At 32.5% G+C, this 23,096-nt stretch overlaps 1 protein-coding gene across 1 annotated transcript; it reads left to right on the forward strand.

Moving 5' to 3' along the window:
• Positions 1-441: 441 nt before the first annotated feature.
• Positions 442-21,825, forward strand: LOC132805079 (zinc finger BED domain-containing protein RICESLEEPER 3-like). Its single transcript, XM_060819841.1, has 4 exons — positions 442-603; positions 2,375-2,570; positions 2,653-2,711; positions 21,736-21,825. Exons 1-4 carry the CDS (start codon positions 442-444, stop codon positions 21,823-21,825), a joined length of 507 nt encoding a protein of 168 aa, XP_060675824.1.
• Positions 21,826-23,096: the final 1,271 nt, after the last annotated feature.

Consider the following 23,096-nt stretch of genomic DNA (forward strand, 5'->3'; position numbering starts at 1 on the left):
TATGTATATAGAAGTTCTTTACCTTTGCCGCCACTAAAATTCCGAAACTCTTGAGGCCCATCTTTACCAAAGTGTTTATCAATAAAAATATAAAAGTTAAAAATAAATAAATAAAAGAAAAAGAGTTTTCTTTCAGAAAAAGTTGAGCAAGCCATTTTCATCTGGTTTGTTGCATATTTACTCATTATACAGAAGTCTAGAACTCTTTACCTTTACTATCACCAAACTATGAAATTAATGTTTGACCCAAACATATGTGACCCAACTTACAAGAGTGTGGAACTCTCAAGGCCCATCTTCGTGGAGTGTTTATCAATAAAAATATAAAAATTAAAAAAAAAAAAGGAAAAAGAATTTTCTTTAAGAACAAGTAGAGCAAGCCATTTTCATCCAGTCTATTGCATATTTACTCATTATGCTAATTTTTTTTAAAGGTAAATTATGGCCGAAGTTAGTGGTTCGACAGCAAATGTCAATCCACCTTCAATTGGAAGCAATCCACATGACAAGGATCAAGCATCATCAACACATGTTAGCAACAGTTCGACTCCAATTAATACTCCTCAAGAAATACCTAGTCAAGAAGAGCAAACTCCAATAGAGGTATGTGATGAGGATAATAGTCAAGTAATTGGGAAAAAAAATTGATTTCGGTTGTGTGGAATCATTTTAACAAGGTAAAGATAGATAGGGTGGATAAGGCCGTATGTAATTATTGTAGCAAGAAACTAAGAGGAGAGAGTAGAAATGGAACAAGACATTTACATGATCATTTTAAAAGGCGTCCTCTTCGAACACAAAAGGATATTAGGCAATCAATATTGAATCCTACTAAAGATGCCGGTGGGATAGTTAAAGTTGGCACATAGACTTTTGACCAAGAGAGTTCTAGTAAAGAGTTGCAAACATGATAGTTTTGCATGAGTATCCTCTTTCAATAGTTGAGCAGTATGGATTTAGGAGGTTTATGAATACGGTTCAATCATTGTTTAAAGTGGTTTCTCATACCACAATTAGGAATGATATCTTTAAATGATATGATTATGAAAAATCCAAAACAATGGAATTCTTAGAGAAGAATTATAGTAAAGTTGTAATTACTATGGATATGTGGACATGCAACAAAATATAGGCTTCATGGCTACTATCGCACATTTCATTGGTGATAATTTGACACTTCAAAGTCAAATTATAAGGTACATTAAAAGTTTATATATTAGATTTCATATTTATTAGATTGTTTTATACATATAAGTCAAATTAGTTTAGTTTATTATAACTATCTACTATTATTTTTTGTAGGTTTGTATATGTGCCTTGTCCACATACTTTCGAGGTTCTTTGTGATGTTTTTATGGATTGCATGTTAGATTGGAATATAGATAGTAAGCTTTCCACTTTGACCTTAGACAATTGTAGCACAAATGATGCTTTGGTCAATCTTCTTTCAGATAAGCTTCCTAATTCTTCACTTTTGTTAAGTGGTCAATTTTTCCATATACGGTATGGTGAACATATATTGAATTTGATTGTGAAAGATGGTTTGGAAATAATTTGTGGAAGTATTGAAAAAATTCATGAAAGTGTTTATTTTTGGATAGCAACACAAAAAAGAGAGGAAAAATTCTCAGAATGTGTTTGTCAATTGAAAATTTATTGTGATAATAAGTTGGTACTTGATTGTAAAACTAGATGAAATTCTACATATTTGATGCTTGCTACTACTTTGAAATATAGGACTGTTTTCCTCGTTTGAAACAACGAGAGTCACTATATAAATATTTGCCTAGTGATCAAGATTAGGATTTAGCCAAAGAGATTTGTGAAAGGCTAGAATTGTTTTATGAAGTGACTAAAATATTTTCAGGAACAAAGTATCCTACAGCTAATCTTTTTTCTTCACATATTTGTGAGATTAGGATGTCAATTTGTGATTGGCTAACATCTTCTTATGAGGAAATTATATTGATGGCCTCGGGTATGATATCTAAATTTGAAAAATATAGGAGTGAAACACATGGAATAATGGCTATAGCAACTCTGTTAGATCCAAGGTATAAAATGAAAATGATAGAATATTATTTTCCTTTGATCTATGGGGATGAAGGTGTGCATAAAATATCTATTGTACGTCAAATTTACTATGATTTGGTGAAAGAATATCAATCAAAGAGCAATTTGAGTGCAAATGTTCCAAGTGTTTCATCTTCCCAACCCAATGTGCTTCTATCTGAAAAAAAAAGATCATTTGGCAAAATTTGATTTAGTTGTTTCAAGTACCACTAATGTTGATCATGTTAAATCTGAAATTGACCATTACTTGGAGAAGTCGGTTTTGCCTAGATTTAATGACTTTCATATACTGGCATAGCAGAAAGTAAATGCAATGAAGTATCCTACTTTGCATAATATTGCAAGAGATATTTTAGCTATTCCAGTATCTACTATTGCATCTGAGTCTACATTCAGTACTGGTGGAAGATTTGTAAGTCCACATCGAAGTAGACTTCATCCTAAAACTGTGGAAGCTTTTATGTGTGCACAAGATTGGTTATGGGCTGAAGTTAATGGTATGAAAAATTAAATTTTATATTTTTTCATCTTAAATATTTTTTGTATTTATTGTTAACTAATTTGTCTTATTTTTGTTAGCTTCATCATATGTTAAACCTTGTTCTTCTACTATAAGTGACATAGAAATTAATGAGGAGGTATATTGGATTTATTTATTACAAAAAGTGTTTACATTTAATTGTTAAAAAAATTATTGATATTATTTAATACTTTTGTTTATTTTTGTAGTAATCAACTCTTACGGAACATTCTTCCATGGAGACTTAAGGAAATAAAAAGTAAAATTTTATTTTGTGTGTGGTTTTTTATAAACTTTATGTTTATATATTGCATTGTATTTTTTTAAGAATGTATTTTATTATAATTGTAAATTTGGACTTTTATGTATTCTTTTGTATTTTTATTTTAGACCTTGATGCATTTTATTGTAATTTTATTGCATTTTAATCACTTTATTTATTTTTCATTTACAAGAAAATTCTTTTATATCAATTATAAAAAAAGTAGGAAAAAATCGTCTCATCCCATCCCCGATAGGGGAATCCCCATCCCTGCCCCGCATCTAAAGAAATGGGGAAAACTTCGAGGATGGGATGGTAAATTCCCCGCGGGGATGGGGATGGAATTATAAAAACCGGCCCCGTCCCGCCCCGTTGACATTCCTAAAGTCGACCTAGATTTGTATCAAGTGGTGTCGAGTGGTACCCAACATCCCAAGGACCACTCTGACGGGGAGATTCAAGAGAGAAACATGCAAATGGTTGCCTTGATGTCTCAATGATGCCAATGCTAACAACAGTCATCCTTGCCATGGAGGGGGTAGCTGATGATATGAACTTAGGTCGGCACACGCCTTAACCCATATTATATTAGTCCGGATCTCAAGTAAGTTCAAGTTGTTATGGAAAAACCTTAATCCCTAATCAACCTATGATTAGAAACCTTGGTATAATAAAGACACCACAATAGGTGATGGATATCCTATTGATATGTCAAAACTGAAACACTACTCTCTAATGGTGTTTTAGGTGCTCAAAGAGAACAAAAACAAATTTAATCTCACAAAATAAATTTTGAATATTATTGAAAGTGTGTTCTTCCTAAAAAATGAGCCCTTAAATAGGCAAGATTCACAAACAATAAAATCCCAAAAAACTAAAGCAAAAACCGGCCAAACATGTTGTTTCCTAAAGGTGGCCGAATTTTCTCTTTCATTTCCTAACCTAATTTGGATTAATTAATTCCTTTATTTTGAATTAGGAATTAATTAATTTGCAATGAAAATAATAAAATAATAAATTTCCTAAGTTGATTTGTCCAGCAAATAAATAAATAAAAACCAAATAGAAGACTAATTGCCTAAAACAAAAAATAGAAATCAAATTAGAAAACTAAAACACTATCTCTTTGACTAAGCTATCTTTGACCAATCTTTGACCAATTTAAGCTCCAAATCAGCTTCCGTATGCCTTGTTGGATGCCAAATAGGATTTCCACACATTTCCCTTGCTTGGATCAAAGAGAAAAGTCCAATTCATCAAAATACAGCAAAACCAGCCAACTTTCTCTCTCATGTGCTCAAGCCCTTTTTGATTGCCTTTGAAGCTTCCTTGACTTGATTCCATGACCTCTTAAAGATATGTATCAAATCCATGTAGTGTTGGAAACATTTCTTACTGTCCGGAATCCATATTTGCACGAAAACAGCTACTCAAGGTCCGTATCGGCCTTCACCACTTGGATGCTTAAAACGGGTCTTATGTCTTCGGGTAGTGAAAACCCCTTTGAGAATTAATTACTCCCTAGATAAAAACAGCCAGATTGTCCTTAAATCTCATAGCTTGAGCCCTAATAATCGGCCCGGTCTTCATCCGTACCAAGTCAGCATCCCAGCTGGTTGTCGGTTGCACGATTTTGAAATGAGACAAGTCAGCGACATTAAATGTAGCACTAATATTATACTCACCAGGTAAATCAAGTTTGTAAGCATTTCCTTTGTTCCCTTTCTTAGGTGCAACCAAACCTAATCTCCAGGTTCAAAGACAACTTTTTTTGGGCCTTGATTAGCACTCCTTGCATATTGCTCTGTCCTCCGCTTAATATTTACCTTTGTTTTCTCATGAATCTGCTTTACAAAATCAGCTTTTTATTTTCCATTTAGATTAGCACGTTCACTTAAAGGTAAAGGTGTTAAATATAATGGAGTCATAGGATTAAAACCATAAACAATCTCAAATGGTGTATATTTAGTGGCTGAATGCAATGACCTACTATAAGCAAATTCAACATGTGGCAAACATTCTTCTCATATTCTTAAGTTTCTACTAATTAAAGCCCGTAACAATGTAGACAAACTCCTATTTACTACTTCAGTTTGCTCATCAGTTTATGGATGACAAGTCATTGAAAACAAAAGTTTAGTTCCTAACTTATCCCATAAAGTTTTCCAAAAATAACTTAGAAACTTAGCATCCCTATCCGAAACAATCATTCTAGGCATACCATGTAATCTAACAATTTCCTTAAAGAATAAGTTAGCAACATTAGATGCATTATCAGTTTTATTACATGCAATAAAATGTGCCATCTTAGAAAATTTATCCACAACAACAAATATTGAATCCTTACCTGTCCTTGACCTAGACAAACCAAGAATAAAATCCATAGATAAAACCACCCAAGGAAAGGAAGGAATTGGCAATGGCATGTAAAGACCATCCGGCATCAATTTAGATTTGGCTTTTCGGCATTTGAAGCATCTCCTTTCATTTTAGGCCAATAAAAATGTTCTTGCAGCAAAATAAAGTCTTTAAAACACCAAAATGACCCATTAAACCACCCCCACGACATTCCCCAACTTGTAACTCCTTAATGCTACAATTAGGACACAAAGTTTATTTTTCCTAAACAAATACCCCTTAAAGATGTAAAATTTATTAAAACCATGTTTTGAATAGGTCCTAAATATTTCTCCAAAGTCATTATCATGCTCATAAAGTTATTTTATTTGTTCAAATCCAAGCAATCTAGCATCTAAGGTAGAAAAGAGGACATACGTTTGGGATAATGCATTGGTGACCATATTTTCCTTACCTTTCTTGTAGCAAATCATATACGGAAACATCTCAATGAATTCAATCCACTTGGCATGCCTTCGGTTAAGCTTCCCTTGGCCTTTAATATGCTTCAAAGACTCATGATTTGTATGAATCACAAATTCTTTTGGCATGAGGTAATGCTGCCACGTTTCCAAAGCCCTCACCAAAGCATATATTTATTTGTCATAAGTCGGATAGTTTAGTGCATCTCCATTTAATTTCTCACTAAAGTAGGCTATGGGTCTTCCTTCTTGCATTAAAATAGCTCCAATACCTACACCTGAAGCATCAAATTCAATTTCAAATATTTTGTCAAAGTTAGGCAAAACTAGTAAAGGTGCATTATATAATTTTTCTTTCAACAAATTAAAAGATTTATCTTGTGCTTCCCCCCATTTAATGCCAACATTCTTCTTCACAACTTCGGTCAAAGGCACTGTGATGGTGCTAAAATCCTTCACAAATCGTTGGTAGAAACTAGCCAAACCATGAAAGCTCCTTACTTGGGTAATGGAGGTAGGTTTCGGCCACTCTTGGATTGCTTCTACCTTGGATTGATTAACTTTTATACCAGCAGAACTTACTACAAATCCTACGAAAACCAACTCATCTTTACAAAAATCACACTTTTTCAAGTTAGCAAACAACCTTTCCTTCCTAAGAATATTTAAAACTTGCCTAAGATGTCCTACATGCTCATCTAGATGCTTACTATATACTAGAATATTATCAAAATAAATAACAACAAATTTTCCAATGAATGGTTGCATAACATGATTCATTAACCTCATGAGAGTACTAGGTGCATTAGTTAAACCAAAAGGCATTACTAATCACTCATACAATTCATACTTAATTTTAAATGCAGTTTTCCATTCATCACCCTCTTTCATTCTTATTTAATGATACGCACTCCTAAGATCAATTTTAGTATAAATGCATGCACCATGTAATTCATCTAACATATCGTCTAACTAACGAATTCGATGCCTATCTTAAATGGTAATATTATTTATAGCTCTACAACTTACGTACTCTTCTTCATTAATTCTCAATGGTGGATCTCCTCTTCTCACCCTTGAATCTGCCATGTTAGTATGAATAACACAAAAATAAAATACGACCCACCAAATTCACTACCTCACGTGTTTTACTCAAACATGATCTTGACACTCGTGTTTACACACTAGTTTTGGCTTTTACCTTCTTTTACGCTCACACACTCTTGCCTTTTTCCACTCAAAGAATTATCTTAAAGTTCTAAATAGAACACCCACAAAATAGAAATTAAATCACAAGTATGTTTTAATTAGACTTATCAACAAAAAATTAGCAAAAAGCAAGCAATACCGAGTGAATTTTAAACACCTAATTCTCATCTTTTCTAAACAAAAATAAGGCAATTTAGTTAAGTATATTTTGGAATAAATAAGAACTAGACCAGATGGTAAGAAATTAAGAATTCAAGAATAAAATTTAGAAAAAGAAATTCAAACTCGAATAAGAATCAAATTGAACAAAAATAAGGAATAGTTGTTGGTTGCCGTCCTTTGTAATTCAAGTTTTTGTATCAAATCCTTTAACTAATTTTAATCCAATATTTCTAGCGCAAAAAATTCAAATATCCAGCAGCAAAAAAAAAATCTCCAGCAACTCCAAATATTGAATAAATAGTCAACAATTCAGCAGTTCAAAGAAATTTTCAGTAAACACCAAATTCAACAAACCAATTTTTTTTTATTCTGCTTTTCTTCTTCTTTTTTTTGTTTTTTTTTTTTTTTTTAACTCACAGAATGTAAAAAAACTCCAGTAGACATCAAAAATAGCAATTCCACACCAAAAATCCACCAAACTCGTGACCTCCAACAACAAAATACAAATTTACAATTTTTTTTTTTTTTTTGTGTAAATCTATATAGGTTGCAGCAAACACACTTTTTTTTTTTTTTGAATATATGAAGGCAAATATTTAAGATCAAAATAGAAAAGAAAAAATCAACAATAACTAAATTATTAAGAACAATGATGGAAAACAACCAAAAAACTAGGAAACAAAGATACGGTAAAATAAGGAAAATCTAATTTGACTAGGAATAATTTTTTTTTTTTAATATACAGAACATCTATGATGATAGAAGAAACCTTAAACTAATGCTAAAATTGTAGATTAACATAAAAACAAATAAACAAACAAAGATATATCAAACCTGATCAAATTTTTTCTCTGATACCAAATGATACAAACCTAAGTCGACACATGCCTAAACTCATATTATTCTAGCCTAGATCTCAATTAAGCTCAAGTTTTTATGGAAAAACCTTAACCCCTAACCAACCTATGATTAGAAACCTTCGTATAATGAAAACACCAAAAAAGGTGATGGATATCCAATGGATTAGTCAAAACTAAAACACTCACTCTCTAATGGTGTTTTAGGTGTTTAAAGAGAGCAAAGAGAAATTCAATCTCACAAAATAAATTTTGAATATCATTGAAGGCGTGTTCTTCCTCAAAAATAAGCCCTTAAATATGCTAGAGTCATGAACAATAAAACCCTAAAAACTAAAGCAAAAACTGGCCAAACATGTTGTTTCCTAAAGGTGGCCGAATTTTCTCTCTCATTTCCTAATCTAATTTGGATTAATTAATTCCTTTATTTTGAATTAGGAATTAATTAATTTACAATGAAAATAATAAAATAATAAATTTATAAGTTGATTTTTCCAGCAAATAAATAAAAACCAAATAGAAGACTAATTTCCTAAAACAAAAAGTAGAAATCATATTAGGAAACTAAAATACTATCATTTTGACTAAGTTGTCTTTTACCAATCTTTGACAAATTTAAACTCCAAATCAGCTTCCATATGCCTTTTAGGATTCCAAATAGAATTATCATGGAGTTCCACATGTTTCCCTTGCTTGGATCAAAGAGAAAAGTCCAACTCAATAAAATACAGTAAAGCCAGCAAAAAATACAGCAAAACCGAACAACTTTCTCTCTCATGCACACAAGCCCTTTTTGGTTGCCTTTGAAGCTACCTTGACTTGATTCCATGACTTCTTAAATATATATATTGAATTTATGAAGTGTTGGAACCATTTCTTGTTGCTCGGAGTCCATATTTGTAGGAAAACAACTACCCGGGTCCCTATCGGCCTTCACGACTTGGATGCTTAAAGCGGGTCTTGTATCTTCGAGTATTGACAAGCCCCTTTGACAATCAATTACCCCCTAGATAAAACAAGCTAGGTTTTCCTTGAATCTCTTAGCTTGAGCCCTAGTGATCAATCTGGTCTTCATTTGTATCGGGTCAGCACCCCAGCGAGTTGTCGATTGTGCGGGTTCGAGTGGATTCTCATCAGTTGATGCTCATTATTTCTTATACCTGCCAACCTTCAGATCCATGCTCCTATAGAATGACCATACATACTTGCACACTAACAATAGATACAGTATAGAACACCAATACTGTATGGTGCATCTAGAACCATAAAATCATAAATCTCACATTTCCTTTTAAACCATTGCCATAAATCCATCACTTTAAATATATCAGTTTTTATCACAATGAAACCAAATCCATAAATATTTAAATTCATAAATATAATTTTGAGCATAATAATTTAAAAACAAATATTTTTCTCAAATCCTTAAATGGGTGGCCGACTTGAGAGAAATCAATCGGCGAAGTAGGTGGCACCATTGCTAAAAATCTATTCGATCCCAACGCGTTGCCATCAATCGACCGTGAAACTTGGCGCCACCGGCTGCGAGTTTCTCCTGTGGGCATGGCTGTTCACCTTGAAATCTCACTCCGACAACTTCCCGGTTATCCTACCTGCCCTTTCCCACTAATTTGACCTCCTTGAATCCAAATGAGAGTTTGGTTTCCTTCAATTCGTGATGGTTTGTGAGATCCGAGGACATTAATGCCAAGAGCTTTCCAATGAGATTCCGGCCACCACAAGTCCTCGCATTGTAAGCTTTGTTTCGGTATATCATTTGTGAATTTTGATATCGTTTATGTTAGCTTCCCTGGGGACCCGTATGTAAAATATCTTAAAAAAATATTAATTTATTTGATCTTGCATACTGTTGATATTTTAGGAGCATGTGTGAGTGGTGGTACCGATCCTGTTGAGGATCTTGATTTTTACGCGTGCTCGAGGTGAGTGACCCACCTTCAAAATTATTTTGGGATGTTAAATTATATATATTTTGTGTTAATTGATTATTTAGAAAAAAAATGTTTTATGTGTTGGACTTTGGATAAAAATTCTATTGAACTTATAATGCCAATTTGGGATAAAACAAAAATATATGTTGCATAAAAATCATATCTTGACTTTTAAGAAATTATGGTTTAAGTTTTTTAATAAATTATTGTTAAGTTTAATGTTGAATTTATGATGCATAATAAATGTGTTTATATGATTTTAAAAATATATGAATTTTATGAGGTTTTAATATTATTTTTGGTATGGATTGGTTTTATGGATTGGAAGAAAAATAATTATTTAAATTTATTATGCATTGAAATAATTGTAAAATTTATTTTATGGGATTGATGAATTGTGGAATTTAATTATGCATGAAAGTTTATGTGGTTTTAACGGTATGTTTAATTTAAATTGGATTTTGAGGAATTGAGAAAAATATTGTTTTAAATTATTATGCTTCAAAAATATATTTATGCATTTAAATATTTATTGATCTGGTTTTATGGTGTTGAAAAATCGGTATATTTAAAATGATGGATTTTAAGTGATTGAATTATGATGATGGTTTAAAGAAAATGTGGATTAATGGATTTGAAATGATAAGTTAGATCCAATGGTGTTTGTGAGATTTTGATATTTTTAAAATATATAATTTTATTGGTTTTAGATGCACCATATAGTATTAGTGTTCTATACTGTCATATTGGATATTTATTTATGTCATATTGCACTGATTTTCTGATTATTATTTTGAAGTGCTATAAACTTGTAGAGTAAATTGTAGTAAGAACGGAGGAATAATGAGTCATTTTTACAAGTGTGTTTTTCATGCAAGGAATTTTATGGTAAATCCTAGTCATTTTTCGAAGTGTGTTTTTTGTGCAAGGAACTTTATGGTAAATCCTACCCTTAGGGAAGATGCTACTGAATTTTTCATTGGAAGGTCCAATAGGGTTTTTTCTAAGATTAGGGCTTGTCTAGGATTTCGGTGAAGGATTTTGTACGGATACTAACATTTCTTCTATCTAGTCATCTTTTCATAAGCTAAGTGACTTATGCATCACAAGAATAACCCAATGTGGTTGAACCCTCAAAATCTCAATTATACGTAAATATCCTTAGCTTTTACTTAGCTATTTTTAATTTTTGGAATATAGTTAAATAATTTTAGTTTGCTAAATTTATTATCTAACTACTCTTAATTTTGTTGAATTAAATGTCAAATCATAAATTCATAGTTTTCATTTCATTTTAATTCAATTGTTCATTTATTAATTAAATTTTATTGGGGAAGGATTTATTTAATAGTCATTCATTTGGTACGATTATTAATTTTAAAAGCTCCTTTGGACTGTTAAAAATATTTGAATATCCATATAAATTTATTATACTATTAAAATATTGGAAAATTGGCACACTTATATTGAAGTTCGCACTTTGCACTTTAAATATTTTTTTATGGCCCTTTGTACTTGAACACTGTAAACATTACACCATTAGTTCCTATTAAAAAACTAAATAGAATAGGTCACATGACATTCATATGACGCTTATTCAAACTAAATAAGGTCTTTTCACTTTCATCTATTAAAAAAATAGGGAAAAAAAAAGCATCAAAATGATGATAGAAAGAGAAGATGATGGAGAAACAAGGATTTTCTTGTTGAAGCAACTAGAATGTTCATGGAGCAAACAAAAAGAGCAAAAGTACAAAAATCCTGACCTCTTTGTGCACCCAAACCATATCAGCAAGGAATTTCTTGTGTTCATCGAGATAATGAACATAATTACAAATGAAATATGATTGAATTAATTAACAATTTTTTAATTACAAGTATAAAACCCCAAATTATTGGAAGATAGTATATACAATTGATGAGGGAAAAACTTTAGGGAAGAGGGATCCATTTTCATATGCTACGTGTCACGGTCCTACATTTTATGCAGCGGAATAGACCTTGTGGTGCCAAGACTCTCTAGTCAAGGCCAGCCTTCTCACTATCCGAATTCATGTATCAATCCATCTGATACCAATTGTACACCCCTGAGGTTCACCGATGAGAACTACTCTAGCGAGTCTTGCGCATAGGCGACTATGATTGCCTCCATGCATCACGGCTATTAGCCTAGACGTTCGCCCCATCTATAGGTTCTCATAGTCATCAAGGCTCATGCCGCCCAACAAGCTAGCCCGATGGCCTCACGCCCACTCGGCAGCTTGTAGCTCGACCTTGTGCCAAGATCTAGCCAGCAACCCAGCTCTCCATTCGGGCCTTGGTCCATGCGCATCCCAAATAGCATATGACCCTGGAACATGCACACTAGCATCATGCTAACATGCCACCCCCCACTAGCAACACAAGATCGGAAGCCCACATGCGAGTGCCACCCGATGGCATGGTATCGCCCTGTCCGTGCACACTTAGCTTCCGACCCCCCTTGAGCGAGGTAGAACCTGAGCCCCCGCTCAATGGCACATTTGCCACAGTCTTGTAACAAAGGCCTACATGTGTTCTTGGCATAGCCAATAGGAAAACAGCTTAGCAAATGCTACACTCAGCCTCTGGCATAAGAGTGACACGCAATACCAGCTCGTAGCGCCTACCGGTACTGTCCTTGGGACTCCCTGTTCCTTGGAGACATAAGACCACCTCCATGGCACTTTATGCCCACCCCATAGCTTGCCGTCGCCCATGGGAGGCTCACTTAGCCCAATCTCAAAGCCGAAGCCGGGGGCCTTGGAGAGCCAGACACTGACCACCCCCCTAAAGAGCTTATTTAGCAATTTCCTTTCTGGCAACAACAGATATCACTTTGTGCGAGGAATCATAATGGGGTTTTCTGTAGCAAATCTTCATATCTTAGCCCGCCATTTGACATGCACCATCCTAGTTACATTCTTGAGAGATTCCCATGGTCCGGGATCGAGGATCCCGACCTTCAAATATTTACAAAAATACCACTAGGCCAATCCAAAGGTGCGGACCATCACACTAGGCGTGGAGGAAGTGGTGTGGTGCTTCCAGATCAAATTTCCAATGCCTTTTATGAATGACACAAAGGGTTGCATTGACAGGCTCGTTCCATCAAGCAGGTGGCACAGGTGATCGCTTGTTCTTTTGAATTGGTTCAATCACTTCATTCTAGGTTGGGTTTTCTCAATTTGATCCGTTTCGGATTCACTAGAATTTGCAAAAATGGCATACGGCCTTGTTGATTCGTTGCTAAACGGATTTGGATTTCTACGCGTGATATTCTCTTTGATGAATTTTTTTATTGAGGATGGCAATGGATGGGGCATTGGTTTTACTGGAATGGGCAATCATTCCAATGCCATTCATTGCATTTTTCTTCTTAATCTTGTTGATAATGGAATGGATTTGGACCAGAAGTTTCGGAGCTTGATTTCTATCATCATTCTTTTTTTTTTTTTTTGGTTATATTTTTAGATAAATGTGAAATGATTTTACTTACCCTTGTATGAGCATCACATGTGCTTCCATTCCATTTGGTTTTTTAATAAATAGACTAACAGTGCAAGATTTGTATAATTTTAGGTGTAAAGTATCAAAAAAAATTTGTTTTGGGATGCAATGGTGTCACTTTTCCTAAAATATTAATTTGGCATTTGATTTTATTTTATACCAAATTTAATTTAATTAGCTATCTATTATTTTGAAGGGTTGAAAGGCAATTGATATTTAAATTAACAGTCTTCAATAATCCATTCATAACCCAATTAGTTAAAATAACTATCTAATAAAGATTGTATTAAGTTCAATAACAAAACACTTACACTTGTATTCTAATAAGAAAACGACAACTCTAAAACCTGGAATTTGGAATAGGATAGGCAATTAAGTGGAACAACGATTTACTAAGAACAAAATTGATTTACTCATCCTCAGAGTTTATTTTATTCTCGATGGAGATCTCTGTATTTTATAAACACTCCAAAGATTAATTAGATTTAAACATTTTAGAAGTTTAAAGAAAACGACAACTTTAATGATTTTGCCAACTTAATTTTCGTTGAATTATTTTTTATAACTTTCCAATTAACTAGAAAAAGATATTGGTTTATATTTTTTTGACAGAGAATATAACAATATTGTAATTGTTGTGGAAATTTAATTTATTATCTTTTATTTATCTTTAACAATTTATTTAAGACAAATTAGCTCTCTTTGTATGTTGAACACAGATTAAGAAACCATTTTTTAAAATAAGTTTCAGATTTTTTTTTTCTTTTTAGAAGTTATGGAACATATAAATTATGGATCAAAAAATTTCCTTTCTTTGAGGTGCATTATAAAAATAATATATCTATATATATAATAAAAATAGAAAAAGAAACCTTTTGAGAGGCTCATTTTGGTTCATTTTAATTTTTAACTTATACGAATGTAGGATTGAAGAAAAATGCCAGGTCAAAAACATTAGAGAATTAATTTCACCACTATCTTAAGCTTACAGAATATCCAAGACCAAAGCCTTTATAGGACCTCTATAAGAGTTAAATGCTAATGAAAAACATGGAATTGTTTATAGTAAGAAAAACAAAACAAAATTTCACCAACATCATAGGCTTAGAGAAAATCTAAAGCCAAAGCCTTATAGAATCTCTCCAAGCTCAAATGGGTCAAATGGTTGAGGGCATGGAAGCCATACATAGGATTGTAACTTCTACAAATAACATGAAGCATTATAATGACCAACATCACAAAACATGTTCAAGCCACCAAATAAAGAGTGCAACTCCAGAGACTTATAGTTTAATAGAAAACAATTGGGATAAGGTGTCAGGATCCATCCAAAATCTCTTATCAGAATCCTAGATAAGCTTTTATCCTAAGGAAACCCTACCGTACCTTTCAACGGAAAATCCAGTAACATCTCCCCTAGGGGTTGGACATGCCCCAAAATTTTCTCTATATAGAAAACACACTTCTAAAAGCACCACCTTATTCCTCCCGCCTTACTATAAATAATTACCACAAATTTCAGCACTTCAAATAGCAAATAGAAAATAAGTGCAATATTAATTAAATAAATATCCAACACAGTATACAGAGCATCATAGGGTTACAATTAAGTATAAAATAATACAACATAGGATAGAGAGAAATATTATAATATAGAAATAAAAGAAAGAAAAAGACTTCTTGGACTTTGAAAATGAACAAAGATGTTGAGCTGGCCCGCAAACAATCAACGCTTACCAATCTAGGCCTAAGGGAATGGATTTAAAAATGTGATATGCTAATCATCCCAATGAGTGACCCTAACTACTACATAATTAACGACAATATAACAATATAAAATAAACTTGACAGATTAATAATAAATAAATAATAGTAAATAAGTAAAATTTACATTTTCTCTCAAAACCCTTACAATTTCACTCAAATTGAAAGGTTCCCCTTTCAAAATAATTTTTACAAAACCCACCATTTTTATACCCCAAAATCAAGGAAATAATTAAGTAAATAAAATGCAAATAAAATATAATAAATTTAAATTTGTATTAGGGAAACTTGGTATAAAAGCAAATTAATTTCAATATAAAATTTTAATTTAGTAAACCAATTAAATAATAAAAGAAATGTTTAATTAGTTCAAAACATCCATTGAAATAAGTTATAGAATATAATAAGATTTATTTAGAAATACTAATCAAATTAATTAATAAAAAATGATAAAACATTAATTTAAAATAAATAATAAAAATGTTATTACATACATTTTTTATTTAAATACATTTTATTGTTTTGAAAATCATTTCATGAAACAACTTGACGCATCACATCATATATTAGTGATGCCAAGCAGTATTTAGTATCTCAAATACCACTCTGACAGTGAGGCTAAAGAAAGAAACATGTAAACGATCGCCTTGACATCCCAATGGCATTGATGCTTATAACAATCATCCTGAACATGGAAGGGGGTAGCTTATGCTCACTGTATAATACTTGTCAACTTTCAAGTCCACGGCATCCCACAGAATGACTATACAAACTTATGCGCTTAACAACATATAACAATTATAGTATAGAACATCAATACTGTATGATGTATCTAAAACCATAAATCATGTATCTTAGAAATACCAAAATTTAATGAAAACAACAGGTTTAGTACATCACTTAAACCCATAAAATTTCACCTTTACTTTTAGTCCATCATCATAAATCCAATAATACAAATATGCCAATTTTTCAGCAACATAAAATCAAATCCACAAATGTTTAAATTGCATGAATACATTTTGAACTCCATAATTTAATACAAATATTTTTCTAAATTCATAAAATTTATTTATACAAAACATTATTTAAAATCACATGAAAATTCATATATATATATATAAATATATATATATTTATATTTAAATTCACATGAAAACTTTTTAATTTGCCCAATAATTCAACAATAAAATTTAACGTTTACGTAACAAAATTTAAATCCATAATATCTTAAAAATCAAAATATAATTTGTGATGCAACATATATTTTTATTTCATCTTAATTTGGCATCATAAATTCAAATAGGAATTTTCTTAAAAATCAAACACATATAACTTATTTTTTTAAAATTCAATTAACACAATATATATATATATATATATATTTTAACAACCCAAAAAATAGTTTTGAAGGAGGATCACTCACCTCAAGTGCATGAATCAATCAAGATCCTCCACAGGATTGGTCCCAAGATTCACAAGTGCTCCTAAAATATCAATATCACACAAGATCGATTAAAATAATATTTTAATCAGGTATGATATACATGGGTATCTAGGGAAGCTGACACGAACATTGTTCAAAATATACAAATGATATCAAAACGAAGCTTGTAACATGAGGATTACATATTGGGTCTTACCTCTCAAACATCGGACCTATGGTGGTCAAAACCTAACCAGGAAGGATTGGAAATAAATGTCCTAAAATCTTCCAATCAGTTGAGATTTAGAGGAAGAGGACCTCAAATTTGGGTTTAGAAAGGTCAAATTAGTGGAAAAGGTTGGTGTCGTCAGAAACTTGTAGGAACTAAGATTTCTAGTAAGCCACTGTGGTCATCAAAAAACGCCTCCACCGCTGTCGCGTCCGATTGCCACTGGCCATGAAAATTTGTGGGGAGTTAGATCGAAAGGTGGGAAACTCAATGGTATGGGCAGTGTCAAAAAAGAAGTGGCCAAAATGGGAGAAATTTTCAGTTTCAAAGACTGGTGTGCTAAATTCAATATCAAAAATTATTTCACTTCATTGACCCATCATTAGGTTAATGGCTAAGTCAAGGTAATACATCGACTAATCAAGCTCAATCGACCAAGCTAAAAGAAAAGAAATCTTTATGGTTGGAAGAGTTACCTCAAGCATAATAGGCTTACGGCACTATACTTTAATCAACAACTAATGAAAACCCTTTCTCCTTTACCTTTGTACTATAAGTTTTAGTGCTAGTAGAGGTAGGTTTACCAAGTTACAAGTGTTAGGTTTCAAAGAATCCCATAATGAGGATAAGGTTCAGGAGAATTTAAATGGTCTTGAAGAAAAACAATGTGATACATACCTATGAAATATAGCAACACAACAAAGAAAATTAAGGTTTTATAACTCCAAAGTGAAAAGGTGTTTATAGTAGGTGATCTTGTGTTACAAAGGATAATGCCTAACGTAAAAGATCTAAATCAAAGGGTGTTGGACCTAATTAGGAGGGTCTGTATAAAATAATCAAGGTTATTCCACCAGCTACTCACCACTTGGAAGCTTTAAACAGATAGGCCATCATACATTCATGGATTGCATAGCACTTGATCATATATCACTAGTAGTTTTCATGTATGTTATAATAATAAAATAGTTTTTTTTTTTAATGTTTATTTATAGTTTTTAGCATATAGTTTTGGACAACTATCTTCCTTGCTTTCCACCAACAATACAAGGGATCTTCATGCTTTCTTAATCCATCGTACCCTATTAACTTCTATATGCTTATTGCAAGCTCGTTTGTGGCACTTGGTTTATCGCTAAACCCTAAACAAAATAAACATGCTTATTGCAAGTCCATTTGTGGCACTTAGCTTATCACCATTTGTGACACTCAACTTGTTGTTAAACCCTAAATAAGGGAATAATGCTTATTATTAACTCATAATAATTTTTTTCTTTACTATTAACCACATAATATCAAACAAAACAGCAAACAAGAGAGTGAGTTTATCAAACAAAATCCAATTGAAGCAACATAATGAGAGCAAAGCTTTCAACATCTAATTTCAAAGGTAAACCATTTATTAATAAAAGCATTAAGCATTATAACAAATCATTTGTTCACATTCCAGTACCTCAAATGAAAATATATAACAATACAATGCTACTATAAAAAAAAAAGTAAAAATAAAAAATAGACAGGCAACTCCAACATTTTTAAAGATAAAGGAAGAGCAGATAGCAATCAATTCCTTGGAAGGCCCTTCTATCTTATGACCCAAGCCATACAATAAACCTAGCCAGTCAAACATCAGTATACCACCTTTCTTATTATCCCCTACCTCCCTAAGTAGTGAATTATAAGGGGAGCCACACCATACTCCCCAAGCACTTTAAAAATAAATAAATAAATATAGGAAAAAGGAAAAACCTTAAAAGCAAATAGGTATATAATGATAGTAAACATGTAATCATCCACGATAGTCAAAATAATAAGTTTTGATATTACAAATCTATGACCTAGATGTCTAGAATAGGATATATCTAAGGTTAAAAGTACAACACAAAAATACAAAGAAAAAACATCCAAGATTATATGCTAAATTAAGACTAAAATAGAAAGAAATTTGAGATAAGTTCATCATCCTTCAGTGGTGACATTCTGGCTAGTCAAAGTTTTCGAGCTCAACAAAGTCAAAAAAGGACTCCTTTAAGAATTCAGGTAGGGTGAAGATGAGATCAAGAGCTATAAGAAAAAAAAAAAAAAAAAAGTAGGAATACCGACCAAAGTAAAAAGGCATTCTTCAGATAAAAGTAAGTTGAGGCTGTGATCTAGCCAAGGAGATTGGATTACTTGAGCAAGGCGAGTTTGCACCTAATGGATAATCTCAAAGCTCCAAGGAGGAGTATTTGAGCTAAGAAAATGGCATAGCCGTGAGGAAAAATCATAAAAGAAAACAAATAAAAGTGAAGCACATATGATGAATAATAATATAAGGCCAAGTCAAGAAGGGTAGTGTAATAGAAACTTACAAGTAGTGAGGGATTCGAAAATAATGGGAAAGAAGAGGCTTGAGTCTCTGAGGTCAATAGGGTCTCTCTGAAAAATACCTAGTGAAGAAACCAATTAGGACCATGGATTGAGGAAGGAATTCTAACACATGACTTTTGAAGGAAAGAAAAAATAGAATCCCACAGTATGCCGGCCAATTCGACGATTGCCATGAACTCAATGATAGAAGGATCAGAGAGTTCATGAAGCTTCTATAGAAAGTAGATGCCAATCAACATGGCCAACTATTAGAAGGCAACTGCTAAGGGGCTAAATCTAGACTAGAAAGGAGGTGGCAAACCAAACTTTAGTGACTCTAAGTATACTACAAAGAATCCAGAAAGAGGATAACTGACAATATTGCCCATGATGGAACTAATAAAATAATTGTTCCGGGGGGTGTAAAAGGAAGATTGAATATCCTTCGCCTTCTACTAAATGATAATGGAGGAAAAGATTGCCTATGAAAAAAGCAAATGAACTTTCCTACAAGGCCCCTTTGTAACTGACTAAGCCTTCACGATGGAGCCAAAAAAGCATCCATTACCTCAAAAGAGTCGGCAGGAGTTCTAACTCACGATCTCACTCAAGAAAGTCTTTTTGATCAATATCATTGCTATTTTACGAGTTGGTAACCTCAAATACGTAACCCATTTTAAGCAAAAGACTCCTTAAATACTCGAAAGGTTAGAAAAGCAAGAGTTATGGATCGTTGTGTCCTAAAGATGGCTAGAGATGCAAGGAAAATCCGGATTGGCGTGAAGACGAACCGAAGATATAATGCACTATATAGATGAATTATGGCTCACAGGAAGTGTGCATGCTGAGGTGGAGCAATCTAGGGTCTTGATGAATAAACCAATGATATCCCTTCACCTAGAGGCTAGTGATACAAGCTAGCCCAACCCGAGCTAGTAACAAGCTCAAAAGGGGGAAGACATTAGTAGCCTAAGGAAAACACACTATTTTCCCATACATTTCATAATACAACAGGTCAAGATGAGAGTAGGGGTTGGCAATGGCCATTCATGCAAGATAAGATGTGCCATAATGAAAGGGGATTTTAGGTTTGAAGTAATTAGTAGCACATAAAAAGGAGAAAAGATAGGATAGGATAGAGCTTAAGAAGAGGACAGTTATCAAAAACTGATTAGAGAGAGGAAGAGCCTATATATATATAAGCATATGCTTCATGGGAAGTATGTGATAATAATCCTCTGCATAAAAAACTAACTGGCAAATACCAACTCTAACTTAATCTTTGAAATGGCCACAAATTGGACCATCCAAATCTAACTTAAGGGCCCTTTTTGCAGGTTATGCCAATGGAGAAATCTAGGTAGGAGTTAGGTTGTCGCCATCGGAGAGAAGCATTGTCAAAAAATAATGCTAAAGGTACTAAATAAATTTACCAAGACGAAACCAAGTGCCATATGTCAATATGTTTTTTATTAACATATTTATATAACCTATTTATAGATAAAAAAAAAAACCTTTAAAAATGATAAGTGTAACTAAATATAAGCAAATAAAATACATAGACCACCTGCTATACATTTTGGTAGATTTATTTGATACCTTAGAATTACTCCTTCATGAAAATTGAACCCAATAATATATTGTCATATACTATTTGGTAAACAAAAATTTGGTGAAAGATTTGATGACTAGCAATTTAATTACAAAAACCAAATAGTTTACTAATTTCTTTATCAAATAATATGGTAAAAATTATATGTTATTATATTTTATTAGTCGACGAATAATATAATCTACATATAAATGAGTGAAGGATAGAAATGGTAAAAATCCCTATTTAACCCGATCCAGCAGGAACCTACCCTAATGGGGTAAAATTTCCAAATTCATTGGGGAACAAGGCAAGCTTGCTTATCCCAGAGCAAAGAAGGTATTGTACTCCCCGGCCCATGTATATATATATATATTTTTTTTATTCTATTTTAAATATATTTTTATACTTTTTTATAAAATTGTTTCATTAAATATTATATTTATATGATATATTTGATTTTTTACAATATATTTGTATAAAATATATATTTTTGTTGTTAAAAAATTAAAAATATATGTCAAAATTGAATTTTATTTTATTTTATTTTTTTGGGTTCTGCTAGGTAAATGGGGAATCATTGCCCTGCCCCGCCTTAGTTCAAAATAAATGGGGAATGGGGCAGGGAAAAATAAATAGGGCAAGAAATGGAGAAGGCCACCACGGCCACGTCCAGCCCATTGCCATCCCCAGTGAAGGATAAATATAACCCAATATAAGTCAATAATATAGTGCCATATTATTTAAAAAAACACATTGGTAAATGATTTTTTGTGCCTAGCATTATTGCTATTTTATTGAATATTCATCTTAAGTTTTATTCGGAAAGAGTATGTTTTATGCCATAATTTGACAGTCTTCGTCAATGTTTCATGAGATTTTATCTGGAACAAAAGAGTGTTTTATGCCATAATTTGACATTTTTAACCAATGTTTTATGAGATGTTAATTATTTTTAGGATTTGTTTTATCATTCTTGAAATTTCTTTTGTAGGTAAGGAAATCCTCCACTATTTGTGCTTGTGCAAAGGTTGTGAGAGCTGTCACTACTGTAGCCTGCAGATATGTGTATGTTAGAAAATGAGGCCGGCAGGATCACGTTCCCGTCTATTTAAGTCACTTACAAGGTTCTCTTAGTCCTTTCTTGAGTTCTAAATGTCAGAAAGTTATAGTTTTCTTTCATTAGGATCTACAACCGACCTTCCATTTTTTGTCCCTCCAGAACCTCTTTGCTAATTCTAAGACTACTATATAGTCATTCATAATTTATAAACCTAGATGTTCTTGAGCAGATTCTTTCTTTCTAATCAAAATTTATATGAGACTTTTTTCTGCAGAACTACCACCCAAGATTTTATGGAGTTACTTACCAAATTGTTAGGGACACCAGTTGAAATCTTATCAAGTAAAATGATTGATTCATCACCACAGAGTTGGGCTACAGAAATTTTATTAATTCTTCTTTTTTGTTTCATGGAAACAAATCCTCGATAACATAACCAGCCATTTATTTAGATTTCAGGTGTCTGGATGAAAGAGTAAAATAGATAGAAGAACAAACTACAAAGTTAAATCTTCACTGCACTTTGTGCAACCATGACAAACAACTCTATACATCACAGGCACCTTCACTTTGCGGTCTTCGGGCTTCAGGGTAATGTATAAGCTGCAACATGGAATAAGCAATATCAGGACAGAAGCATAATTGAAGCATAATTGATTATTCCCAGAAATTGTTGAATCTACTTTCTTCCTTTCAATTCATCCAAGAACTGTTTGGCTTTTCTACACTTTTGCTGAAAATAAGAACATCATCTATGTACACTAAACAATGCTCTTTAAGTGGAGCATAAACGTCATCCACATGATATTGAAACTTTGATGGAGCATTCTTTAATCCGAATAGCATAACATTCCATTCATAATGTCCATGAGAAACTATGAAGGCTATTTTGTGCCTGTCTTCTTCTACAGTGCCTATCTATCAGAATTCTGATTTCATGTCAAATTTTGAGAAGATCTTAGCTCCATTCATTCTCTTAAAAAGCTTATCTCTTCTTGGTAATGGAAACTGTTAGGGCTAAAATATTGATGATTATATGTCATATTTATAGTTTAATATTTGTTAATTTATGTTAATTTGTTACAGAAAGATACTTAATTGTGTATTTTTCTTATCTAGGTGAAGGAGGAATAATATAAAGAAAACAAGTATAAAAATGGATTCCTTGGATTAAACTATGATGGGAACCAAAAATAGAGTTCAAACCGACCAAGTATTAAAAAGATCTTTTGAAGATTCCATAAAATTTCCATTGAAAATTTTACAGTGGAAGTGGATATCATATGATTTCT

This window comes from Ziziphus jujuba, chromosome 8 (genome assembly GCF_031755915.1).
Source record: "Ziziphus jujuba cultivar Dongzao chromosome 8, ASM3175591v1".
Classification (NCBI taxonomy): domain Eukaryota; kingdom Viridiplantae; phylum Streptophyta; class Magnoliopsida; order Rosales; family Rhamnaceae; genus Ziziphus; species Ziziphus jujuba.